An 11,898-nucleotide genomic window follows, 5' to 3' on the forward strand; every position below is an offset into this window, starting at 1 on the left:
CTACTTACTCTCCTGACTGCTTTGTCGAACAAAATGGCGGATGGCGAAGTATGATTGGTCAGATCACCTGTCAATCAAGCTCCATGCAAAGGGTCAATTGACTTCACTTTTCTCCGTTGAAGTCTATGGGGTCGCTGTGTCCATTTTATACAGTCATGGCCAAAATTGTTGGCACCCCTGGTAAATATGATCAAAACTGGCTGTAAAAAATAAATCTGCATTGTTTATCCTTTTGATCTTTCATTCAAAAATTTTCCAAAATTCTAACCTTTCATTGAAGCAAGAGAATTGAAAGTGGGGCTAAATCACATTATGAAATAAATGTTTTTCTCCAAAACACGTTGGCCACAATTATTGGCACCCTTTTATTAAATACTTTTTGCAACCTCCTTTTGCCAAGATAACAGCTCTGAGTTTACTCCTATAATGCCTGATGAGTTTGGAGAACACCTGACAAGAGATCAGAGACCATTCCTCCATACAGAATCTCTCCAGATCCTGCAGATTCCCAGATCCATGTTGGTGCTTCTTCTCTTCAGTTCAGCCCACTCATTTTCTATAGGGTTCAGGCCAGGGACTGGGATGGCCATTGCAGATCTTGGTTTTGTGCTCAGTGACCCATTTTTGTTTTGATTTTGATATTTGTTTTTGGATCACTGTCCTGTTGGAAGATCCAAACATGGCCCGTTATAAGATTTCTAGCCCCGGCTGTTAGGTTTCGATTTTTTATCTGTTGGTATTTGATCCAATCCACGATGCCATGTATCTGAACAAGATGTCCAGGACCTCTGGCAGAAAATTAGGCCCACAGCAGTAAAGATACAGCAGAGTATTTCATTTTACACATGGGGTACTTTTTTATCCCTGTGTGCACCAAACCCATCTTACGTGTTTGCTGCCAAAAAAGCTATAAAGCTATGATACTATGGAAGTCAATGGGAACCAGAAACTGTCTGGTTACTGACATTCTTCTAAATATTTTCCTTTGTGTTCAGCAGAGGAAAGAAATTCATACAGGTTTGAAACAACTTAAGGGTGAGTATATGATGACAGAATTTTCATTTTAAAAGTGAACTAATCCTTTAAGTGCATTAAATAATAAAATTAGTTGAATTGAGGTTTATGAGCAGCTGAAAAACTAATAAATCACAATATAGGACAAAATAATCGCAACAATCATTTGGCCAAGTTGTGCAGCCCTATATATTAATTATTTTAAAATAAAATAAAACACTACAAAAACTCTTAAAATACAGGTTGTACAAATTAAATGGACCTTGATATTATACAACATATTGAACAGACTGTAAATCATCCTTTATTAAATGCCCCTAAAAAAAGTCTCAAATTGTAACAGTATATTCTCAATAGCAATCTACTATATTGTCCTCACTCTGCTGGGCTGCTGAAAGAATGTCCTCCATTAGCGATCGGGGCGAATTCACGACATGATCACTACTCAACCTCAACGTCCTCTGCATGTCATCTAGATCGAGTATGTGCAGTATCATGGGTAGGCTAATGTCTTTGATGCAGTGTAGACCACTGTCCATTCTCTCATCAGATGTGCACACAGATCCTTTGGCCTGCTGTGTGTTGAGGTATCTACTCTGCACCTCGTCCCCCCATCTGTTCCCATTTACATTTAAGACAAGAGTGGAATCGAAGTCTGCTCTCTCAGATGTAAGTGTTCTGAGTTTGAGCAAGAGTGCACAGGCTTTCTCACACACGGGTCTGTCGCAGTCAAACAAGCTGTTAAAAAGCAAGTCAAACAGCCCAAATTCTTTCAGTTTGCTCAAGGCCTGCATCAATTCCTTTTCAGAGGAACCAAAGTTCTGGACTGCGTATGGACAGCAGGTCAGTGTCTTCTCCATCAACACTTCTGCCAGCTCCAGTGTGTGCATTTTCACTTCCCAGTCAAAATCGTTGCATCCCAGTGACAGAACGGAGCTCAGGAACGGGTGCACAGCTGTCACGAGGTGTGATCCTTTCAGCCATGATGTGAAGGCTTTGACCACCGCTCTACGCGGGAAGCCCTCCGTGTCCTGAGAGAGAATGGTCATCATCTGCTTCAAGGCCTCCTCCTAAAGTTCAACAACACGTGAAGAACATGAGATTAAACTGAGAAATAAAATGAAACAAGAATATCAACATGACGTCAAGTGTCCATCCATTAAAATGATCAATGAGCTACAATTGCGACACTTGACAAGTTCACTGAGGCCAGAATTGCTTTCTTCACACTGGTGGTCCAAAACTAATTTTTAGATTCTTTTGTGTAACATGTTTGGTTTTTGTGGTCCAAACTACTGCTTCTCAGCTGGTGGGATGCAACAGTCAGCGTTGAGATATTGCTTAGTGATCAATTCACTGTGTTTATCAATTGTTTATCTTGTTTAATTGTCCAGAATATTTTTTTTGTCTTTTGATGAAAATATTTGAATATTTAACTTTAAACATCTATACTTTATAATACCGAGCCCCTAAAGGGACATGGTGGTGGAAAAAATGTATTTATAAACTTTTAGCTCTCAAAACATTTGCGTATTGAGTAACTGTCTCACCAGCAGGTTGCTCTTGCACACAAGCACCGTGTGATGAAGAGAAGAGTCAACGGCCTCCCCGACGACAGCCACAGCACTAGCTCTTACATAGCCTTCTGAATCTGCCAGTGAAGAGAGGAGAATGGAGACCATGCCGCTGGTGTGGAGAGCTTCAATGAAACCACTGTTACCTGGCAGAAAGAGACAAAAAGTACAATTACAATGAAAACTATCCCTAAAATACTCTGCAGAGCAAAAGATGAAATGGTAAAAGCATAACGATATATGCTTGTGGTACTGTTGAGGGCCACAGTCAGCTGGGTGATGAACTCTAGTGTGGAGTCTCTCACTTCCCATCGCAAATCACACATCCGTTTCTTCAATACAGGAAAGAGGTCTGCAGAATACACATACTCACTTCATGACCATATACTGTGATGTCTTTTGATGTCGTTCTGTTTTTGAAATGTACATGTCTTTGCGGAATCTTCCAAAACAATAGGATCATTTTTGTATCTATTAATCCTTCCTTTCTTTTGTGGAACACAAAAGAAGATATTTAAAGAATGTGTTGGTTGCCAAATAGTTTCAGTTACTTCCATATACATGTATATTTTCAAAGTCAATGGGACCCAAAACTGTTTAGATACCAGGAAAAAAATCTTCCTCTGTGTTCCGCAGAAGACAGAAAGTCATACAGGTTTGGGACGACATGATGGAGAGAAAATGATGACAGAATTTTTGGTTGGACTATCCCTTTAAATGATAAAGGAATGATGTATTTGTTTGATTTAATGTTTTTAGATAGACACCTTTTATCAAAATTTCCCGCATCACATTACAAATGAGGCTGAAGTGCTCCTCACCATGGCTGATAAACTGCAGGAGATCAGGGAAGGGCGAACACACAGCAATCCAGCTCACAGTGGCCTGATATGTTTTCTTCAAGACCTTGGAAATCAAAGGAGCTTCAAGTAAATAAGGAGTTTCAACAACAGATCTGCTTTAAAGGCAAAAAGTAATATTAGCTACTAGATATAAGGAAGTGTGCGTACTTACTGTAGCATGGGAATCTGGACTCTTTAGATAGTCCAAGAGGACACCAAATATGTCCTTCCTTATATTCATATTTTCTATATGTAAAAATATTAATCAGAGATTACAGCCAATACCAATCACTTTCAAGATCAATGATGCCAAAGTCAGTAGGCTCTGTTTTATATATTTACACTTTATCATTTTTTTATAAATTAATACTTTTATTCAGCAAGGATTATTCAATGAATCAGGTTTAACTGTAAAGATGTTTGTATTGTTGAAACATTTTAAATAAATGATATTATTTTGAACGTTCTATTCATCAAAAAAAAACTGAACATTGTGTATATTGATAATGCTACTACCTTTTGCATAGTTAATTATGATGTTTTACTCATCCCTCTCATATCAATATCAACATAAGGTGAAACTCAAATTCTATCTGAAGGAGTCTTTACCTTCATACACACTGAGAGCGCCTAATGTATCAAGGCCACACCTCTGAACCTTGCAGCAGCCAATCAGATGAGTGGAGGCATTATTTTGAATCAAAGAGGAGGGGCAATGCCCAGAGCAAATCCTCAGAAGCAACACCACAGAGCTGGTGACCGAGTGAATGGAAATGCCTTCAAACTGATATTTCTAACAAAAGAAAGGTACACATTTCATTGTGGAATACACATTCTTTGTGTACATTTAAAATCCATTCCACAGACTTTACAGCAAAATCTGCATGGACAATGCGCAAAAAAACCCAGCCTAAGGAACCATTTACACAGAATGTATTGTTGCTTTCAAAAATGCAAGACACCGCACAATAGTTTTCAACTGCAGACAGAAAAGAGAGAAAGAGAGCTGCGTTTCGAGATAAATTTTGGAACTTAAACTTCGAACTTGACACAATCTCCTTAAAAACAGATGCAACAGTTAAAGATATCCATTTAGTGCACACGTTTACATAATGTTTTTTGTTTTTTTAAAGTAGCACAGTGGGAAACCTAAAAACAGGTTCTGTGTGCACCGGCCCAAAGAGAGTCTTGAGAGTGAAGCAAAAGTCTACTTACTGTGTATGCCAGCTCTTCTAGACTTGATAAACTCTGCATGAGGTGGGAAATACATGAGGCTTTCTGGGATAGCTGTTCCTTTAGGGCTAAATTCATCTTTTCTGCTGGAGATATGAAGACTTCTGTAAGTACAACTGCATGGTTTTTACCATATAAAAGGCACAATTCAGTGAATGTGTGATACCAGTGTCTTGAGACTGCGCTGACACACACTGCAGGGGAAGCAAGACGATATCAATAGCTTTCCTCTTTAAACCCTCAGGGCTAAAAGATGAAGAGAAAGAGAAATAACACAATACATAACTGGCTGCCATTTCAAATGTGTGTATATGGCATAGGGATGGATGATACCAAAATCTTGTCATTTAATATCACGTTAACAATACTTATTTTTGTCGGAAATATTAGATAATTATAAATTATACAATTTCACAATCCTCAATGCAAATTTCGATATCACAGCTACTAGCCTAAGTAATGTAAGTAAAAGGTCTTCAAGCCTGTAAAGTAATCAGTCAGTCAGAAGACGGACATTTTTTGACATAGCCTTGCGTGTATCTGACAGTTTAATCGCAATAAGACGTTAAAGAGAACTCAGTTCAGTATCCACATGCTGTATGTGATCGTTCAGAAAACCACCTGTCAGAACAAATCACAAGAATGTTTAAACTGGTAAGGCTTGAAAGGGCATACCAATAGTAAACTTTCACGCTGAACGGCAATGTCACATGAACGTAACCACGATAGAGATGATCATTTAAATTTTTTACCAGTTTATCACCAGCCCCTAATGCTGCATTAAGCATATGTGAAAAGTATTCAGTAGTCACCATTTCTCCAGCTTTATGGTTAGTGCAGCACACTGAAAACTCTCATTTTTGTTTCCAGAACCCAACATGGCTTCCAGTAATTCCTCCACTTTATACTCCGATTGTCCGAGCAGAGGCGTCCTGCAACAGACAAAAAAAATTCTCTGCATCCTTAAATTACACTGAATACATATTTAAGAGAAGACAATAAAACATTATGTACTTTCCATATTGAGTAATTGAAATAAACTATAATTTGTACATTTATTTGCCTTCTTTTTTTTAAAGCAGCTTTTAAATTATATCACTTTAACTACAAACAATCAGAATTAATTAAATGTAACTAATGAAATATGTGGGATAATGTTATGTCATTATTATGGAATAAACCTAGATGCAAAGCAGAATTAATAGGTTTTGTTTTTTGCATTAACATTTATGCTATTATAATTTTTTTTTTTTTTTTTTGGTAATACAAATATTTTAGCTCAAATTAATAGATACATAAAATGTAAAAAATGTCCTATTCAACTCACCTCACAGCAGCTTGAAGAACAGTCATCAGAGGCTGAGTCAATGATTCAGACCCCCTGTTGATCAACACTTCCAGAGGTACTAGCACATCTTTCCATAGCGTGCTTCTGATAGGCTCTCCACACTGAGAGGGAACCGATGACAGAAGCCGTAAGCCCTGGAGGACCCGAGGATGATCATCTGAGCTCAACGCCTCAACCACGCCATTCATAATCTCTGAGGAGACCGAGACCCAATCAGGGCTCAAAGATGATTCTCTTGATTCCACAGCATCACTGCCATTGGTCATGTTTGATGATGTGAGGAAGTTTAGGATGTGCACTAAAAGCTGATTAGCCAGACAGGCAACAAACAGACTCCCGTCGTTCTGCAGCTGGAGAATCACTTTGAGGAGTCCTGTGGATAGAACAGAATATAAGACTTAAGACTTGAAAAGACTAAAGATCGAAAATCTTTTTTCATGGTCTCATCTGAACCCTAACACCAGCTAACAGGCAACAGTCTAGAAACAACATAATTAAAACAACACAATGCAATACAGTGTTTACTTGTATGTGATGACCTCTAATAAATATGAAATACAGAGTGTGAATGTCTATGTACACTATTGTTAAAAGGTTTAGGATTGTTACAAATGTTTAATGATTTATTATTAATAATTAGGTGCTCAAGAAACATTTATAATTATTATTATAAATGTTGAAAACAGCTGCGCTGCTTAATACTTTTGTGGAAACTCTGATCAAAAATGTTCAGGATTATTTGATGAATAGAAAGTTCAAAAGAACCACATTTATTTTGAATAGAAATTGTATAAGTCTTTTAATTGTATAAGTGAATAGAATAATGTAAAAGTCTTTACTGACACTTTTGATCAATTGAATGAATCCTTGCTGAATAAAAGCATTAATTTCATCTGCCATCTAAATTAAAGTAGTTCTTAGATTGCAATTTAAAGCATATATTATGTTGCAATGTTTTTTTTTACTGGCCCACAACTCTCTTATTATAGTCCATTTTATGCACATTTGGAACTTTCTTAATAATTTTGGAATGGATGATAGATTATGACAATTCTCACCGTTTCCACAGATGAAGTCCAGAGCTTGCCGGTGTTTCAGCATATTCAACAGTCCCTGCAGCCAGCCACTGCGAACTGAGGCATCCTCCCAAAGATCACACACAAACCAGGCTTCCCGCTCAAACACACACACCAAAAGACCTCCCACCTTATTTCCAAAAACAGAGAACTCAAAAACATGATGTGACTGGAAAACATTGCAAACTGCAAAGAATACCATAGTACTTTTTTGGGTTAGTGCTAGACCAGTGGTTCTCAACCAAGGGGCCTCTGCAAACTTCCAAAAGGAGCAAAAATACAACCATTAAAATAAGATAAAACATAAAAATGATTAAAACCTGAAATATTTTTTGACACATATTTCTTACTTTTAAATAAAATGCAGTTGTTGAGGGAATTAATGAAGAACCAGGAACATTTTTACTTAAGAACCGCAGTCTTTGAAAACCTGGATATAAATGGGAATTTAAAATGTGTGATATCTAGACCAGGAAAATTCATGTAAATTAATAAAATTCTAAAATGTCATGGGCATTTTGTTATAATGAATATACATTTTTCTTGTTATGTCAAGCTTTAAAATAGTTTATTGGGTAGAAATTGCTATTTGTGAGTAAAAAAAACTGTAATCACAAATAATGAGAAAAGTCATGTACATTATTGGTGTAAAAGCATAAACTCTGAAAACTTTCAGTTATTGAAACTTCTGGAATTGTGGAATAATTTTGTCAATTATTTATAATTATTCTATTGAATGATTTTAATATATTGCCAATCCTAGTTTCTGTAAATAAAGTTTGAAAACCAGCATCATCCAGAAATATTTTGGGTGGCCTTCAAATATTTTCTAAAATCATGGGGGTCTTGAAGTAAGAAATGTTGAGAACCTACTGTGAGCGAGCAAATACTATGTCACTGATATTGTGACAATATAGTGGGAAACTATCTCACCTCGAGCAAATGGAAACCCTGCTTGGTGCAAGCCAAAAGTCCAGTGAGTTTGAGGGTGAAAGACAGGATAGCAGGATCTGTAGTTTTAGACGTACAAACACTGGAAATGAACTCCTTGAGGCACGGCTGATGTTGCAAAAGCACCTGTTCATTACCTGAGGAAACACGTAGACATAGTAATCACTATCAGACAATGTGCAGTATATACTGTACACGTACGTACAGTATATTGTGCGTGATATGCGCGACCCTAGGGATGCTTACATGTTTCAAGCTCTATCTGGCAGCTTGTTTTTTATCCTGTCAGTAATGTGATTGTCTCAATAATTAAGACACGCGCAGCAGGTATAAGTGCACAAATAAGTGTAAATACTAGCATTACTGATGAATCGAGAGGACCGATACTCACATAAAAATACGGATACCAAATGTTTTAACTATTCATTTTCTTGCTTATTGTAAAATGAACACACAAAATAAACTTAGTGGGGAAAAAGTAATTGACAGCTTTCATTTTTTTCCAACACACTATATTAAAAGCACAGCTAAATATGACATTTATTATAAATGCTTTGTGAAGAATATTTCAAGTTCACTTAAATTAAATTAAAAGTTTTAATAATAGTATTATTTATAATATATATTTTAAGCCTATTAAATGTTGAAATACTAATGGATTTCAATTAGGCTATAATGTAATGTTGAATGGCTAGATTACTCATTCCATTCCCAGAAATTGAAAAAAACAAAAACATCAGTAGTAGTATTGGTATGGATGATACTGACCTTTGTTTAGTAATAAGATGACAATTAACACATATTTAAAATATACCATCTTTGTTGTTTTTAATGTCAATTTGGAGTCAATGTGAAAATTAGTTGACAGCACTAATATGTATGCATGACATGTAGATAGATAGATAGATAGATAGATAGATAGATAGATAGATAGATAGATAGATAGATAGATAGATAGATAGATAGATAGATAGATAGAGAGATAGATAGATAGATAGATAGATAGATAGATAGATAGAATTTATTACTCTAAAGTTATGAAATCTTGGTCTCAACTAGTCAAAAATTGGTATCAATTTGATTCCAGTTTACTCACTTTGGCTGTGCATCTCTTTGAACCAATCGAGCAGTTTCTCTAACGAGGTGTCATCAGGTGGAGACTGCTTCGGGTCGGCCAGTACCAGACAGACCGCTGGTAGCAAAGATAAGCAGTCACTGTCCATGATATCAAAATCCCTGAGTCACCAGCACATCAAATCCAACTGCAAGTGGCAACAACAAAACGTTACCTTCACAACAGGGTAACGTTACGCCAGTATGGAGAAACGATTCAAACGTTTGTCTGAGTCTGCATCTGTACACTACAATAAGTCATTTAAAAGCAAGTGGGGAAAAAACATATACAGTATTGAAAGAAAAAACACCCTTTCATGCATCACATGTTACAGTTTGGTATCAAAGTTGGCTGCACTTACTTTCGCTCTGTACGTACGGCGTGCTGGAAAGGACATAAAAAATACGAGCTCATTCACACGCATGGTTGTTACAGCGTTCCTCTGCGCAGATAGGAGGCAGTCAGCATCAATTGTCTGACGCATTATCACTCATTAGAATTGCATATTAAAAACTTGGTACAACATTTTCATCAAAATAAATATTAGCCTTATACAGTACTAACATTACAAAAGTTTGGAAAAATTCATTTTTTAAAATGTTTTTGTAAGAAGTCTCTTTTTGTGCCCAAAGTCTGAATTTATTTGATCAAAAATACTGTAAAAACAGTAATATGAAATATGACCATTTGAAATAACTGTTTCTATTTTAATATAATTTATTCCTGTTGGCAAAGCTTAATTTTCAGCATCATTACTCCAGTCCTCAGGGTCACATCCTGATTTGCTGCTCAAGAAACAATTATTATTATTATCAAGTTTAAAAACAGTTTTTGCTACTTAACATTTTTGTGGAAACAGTGATATCATTCAAACATTTTTGATATTAAAAAAGAGAGAGAAATTGATACTCATTCATCAAGGATGCATTAAATTGATCAAAAGTAAAAAATGAAGACACTTAAAATGTTACAAGAGATTTCTATTTAATAAATTGTGAACACTTTACAATAAGGTTTCATTAGTTAACATTAGTGAACATGAACAAACAATGAACAACTGTATTTATAAATACTGTAACAAATGCATTGCTCATTTTTAGTTCATGGTAGTTAATTAACTAATGTTAACAAATGAGACCATTGTAAAGTGTTACCACATTTAATAAATGCAATACATGCTGTTCATTCAACCTCATCAAAGAATCCTGAAAATCCTCAAGATTAAAAAATCTTTAAGCAAAAGGACTGAGCCAGTCCAAAGCTTGCTTGCTTGCTTTCTTTCTTTCTTTCTTTCTTTCTTTCTTTCTTTCTTTCTTTCTTTCTTTCTTTCTTTCTTTCTTTCTTTCTATATGTAATTAATGTGTTGATACAATGTTTCTGCAATGCTTTTGATGCAGGAGTTAGTGGACAAACGTTGTCTGAAGATGGAAGAATACAGGCAGTACAAAAACATTGCCGTTCAGCTTTACAACCAGCAGAGAGAGCTGTGCCTTCAGCTCAGAGGAGCAGAGAAACACCTCTTTCTTTCCTGTATTCGTTCTCTCTATTGTTTTCATTCTCTATTGACATTTCCATTTCCATCATGTCTTAACATCCATTTCTTACACTATAGCAACTGTCTTTGCCCATGTGCTGTGTTGAAAATCCATTACCTAATTTGGTTCCCTGTTCCCTGTCAAAAATGACCAGCCTTTTAAATTGCGTTTCTTCCCGATTGTGATGTAAATCCAAGTGAAAGTTTCTCGAACAACTTTGCTAGTGCTGTGATGTCATGTAAGTGACATGTTGTCCCGTCCTCAGACATGTCATCAGAGAAGAGAAGAGATGTTGCTACAAGAGGGAAGGGACTGTTTGACAAGCAACTGTTGAGGCCAATGTAGTCTGAATATTTCTTATACATGCTGGACAAAGCAAAAAATACACTGGTATGATTTCAGGCTAAAGCATTTACATACATTAAAATACAAAATGAATTGTTGTTTTTTAGAACTAAATTCAACCTTTTGAAGTGCATATACAGTAAACACACTTACTGATTCCTGCTGAGAATGGATGTTTTATTTTAATATGAATTTTAAGTAAGAACATATTCCTAAATCCTCTGATGTCATACAATTTTCTTGTAGCATTTACTGAAAGGAGTAAAGGGCAGTGATTTATCATTTGCTATTCTTCTTCTGACAGAGCATTTGTTTGCAAAGGCAACGTTTCTTATTTTTTCCCACCATTATTCCAGAGGTTATATTTCTAGACATCTTCACTCGTGTCAACACACCATATTATGTAATATTTCATAGTCTAATATTATAATAGTGGGCATATAGTGGCTGGTTTGAGGTGGGTTTTTCAGCGGATAATGAAAAGTATTATTAGTATTATAAATAACAATGATGGTGTTTGTTGGTCAAACAAACACCATCTGGCCCACCATTAAGGCTGGCCCTTACTGGTTTAATACATTAATCAAAATATCACTCTATGAATCAAAACATTATGGTAACAAAAATATATTTTTTTCACAACTGTGCTTATGAAATGGTATCTAGAGTACCCTAATTAAAACATGGTCAACTTTAAAGTTTATGCCGTTTTTTCTATGTAAATCTTTACTAAACCCTAATATTTATTTCTATTTTATGCTCATTTTGAGCACAAAGTATGTGCTTTTTTTTGCAAATGAAATTGTTTTGAGTATTTGTTGCAAGTACTATTTGCAAATGCGAGCAAATTAGCATTATAAAACGAC

General features: G+C 35.8%; 1 protein-coding gene across 8 annotated transcripts; it reads right to left on the reverse strand.

Moving 5' to 3' along the window:
• Positions 1–650: 650 nt before the first annotated feature.
• On the reverse strand, positions 651–9,611 carry LOC306999960 (BRCA1-associated ATM activator 1-like). Of its 8 annotated transcripts, XM_079615103.1 has the most exons (15): positions 9,514–9,522; positions 9,328–9,399; positions 9,135–9,230; positions 8,021–8,175; positions 7,070–7,217; positions 5,991–6,384; positions 5,476–5,595; positions 4,830–4,909; positions 4,646–4,749; positions 4,040–4,223; positions 3,603–3,676; positions 3,410–3,494; positions 2,842–2,940; positions 2,565–2,734; positions 651–2,084 (listed from the first exon to the last, which is right to left on the reverse strand). In XM_079615103.1, coding segments are annotated over exons 1-15 (2,502 nt in total). In that variant the 5' UTR covers positions 9,515–9,522; the 3' UTR covers positions 651–1,364. The 8 variants fall into 8 exon arrangements, with proteins under 8 accessions (XP_079471229.1, XP_079471232.1, XP_079471230.1 ...); XM_079615106.1 differs by lacking the exon at positions 9,328–9,399 and having other exon boundaries at positions 4,646–4,746; positions 9,135–9,300; positions 9,514–9,611; XM_079615104.1 differs by lacking the exon at positions 9,328–9,399 and having other exon boundaries at positions 9,135–9,300; positions 9,514–9,611.
• Positions 9,612–11,898: the final 2,287 nt, after the last annotated feature.

This window comes from Phoxinus phoxinus (assembly GCF_949152265.1).
Source record: "Phoxinus phoxinus genome assembly, chromosome: 6".
Lineage (NCBI taxonomy): Eukaryota > Metazoa > Chordata > Actinopteri > Cypriniformes > Leuciscidae > Phoxinus > Phoxinus phoxinus.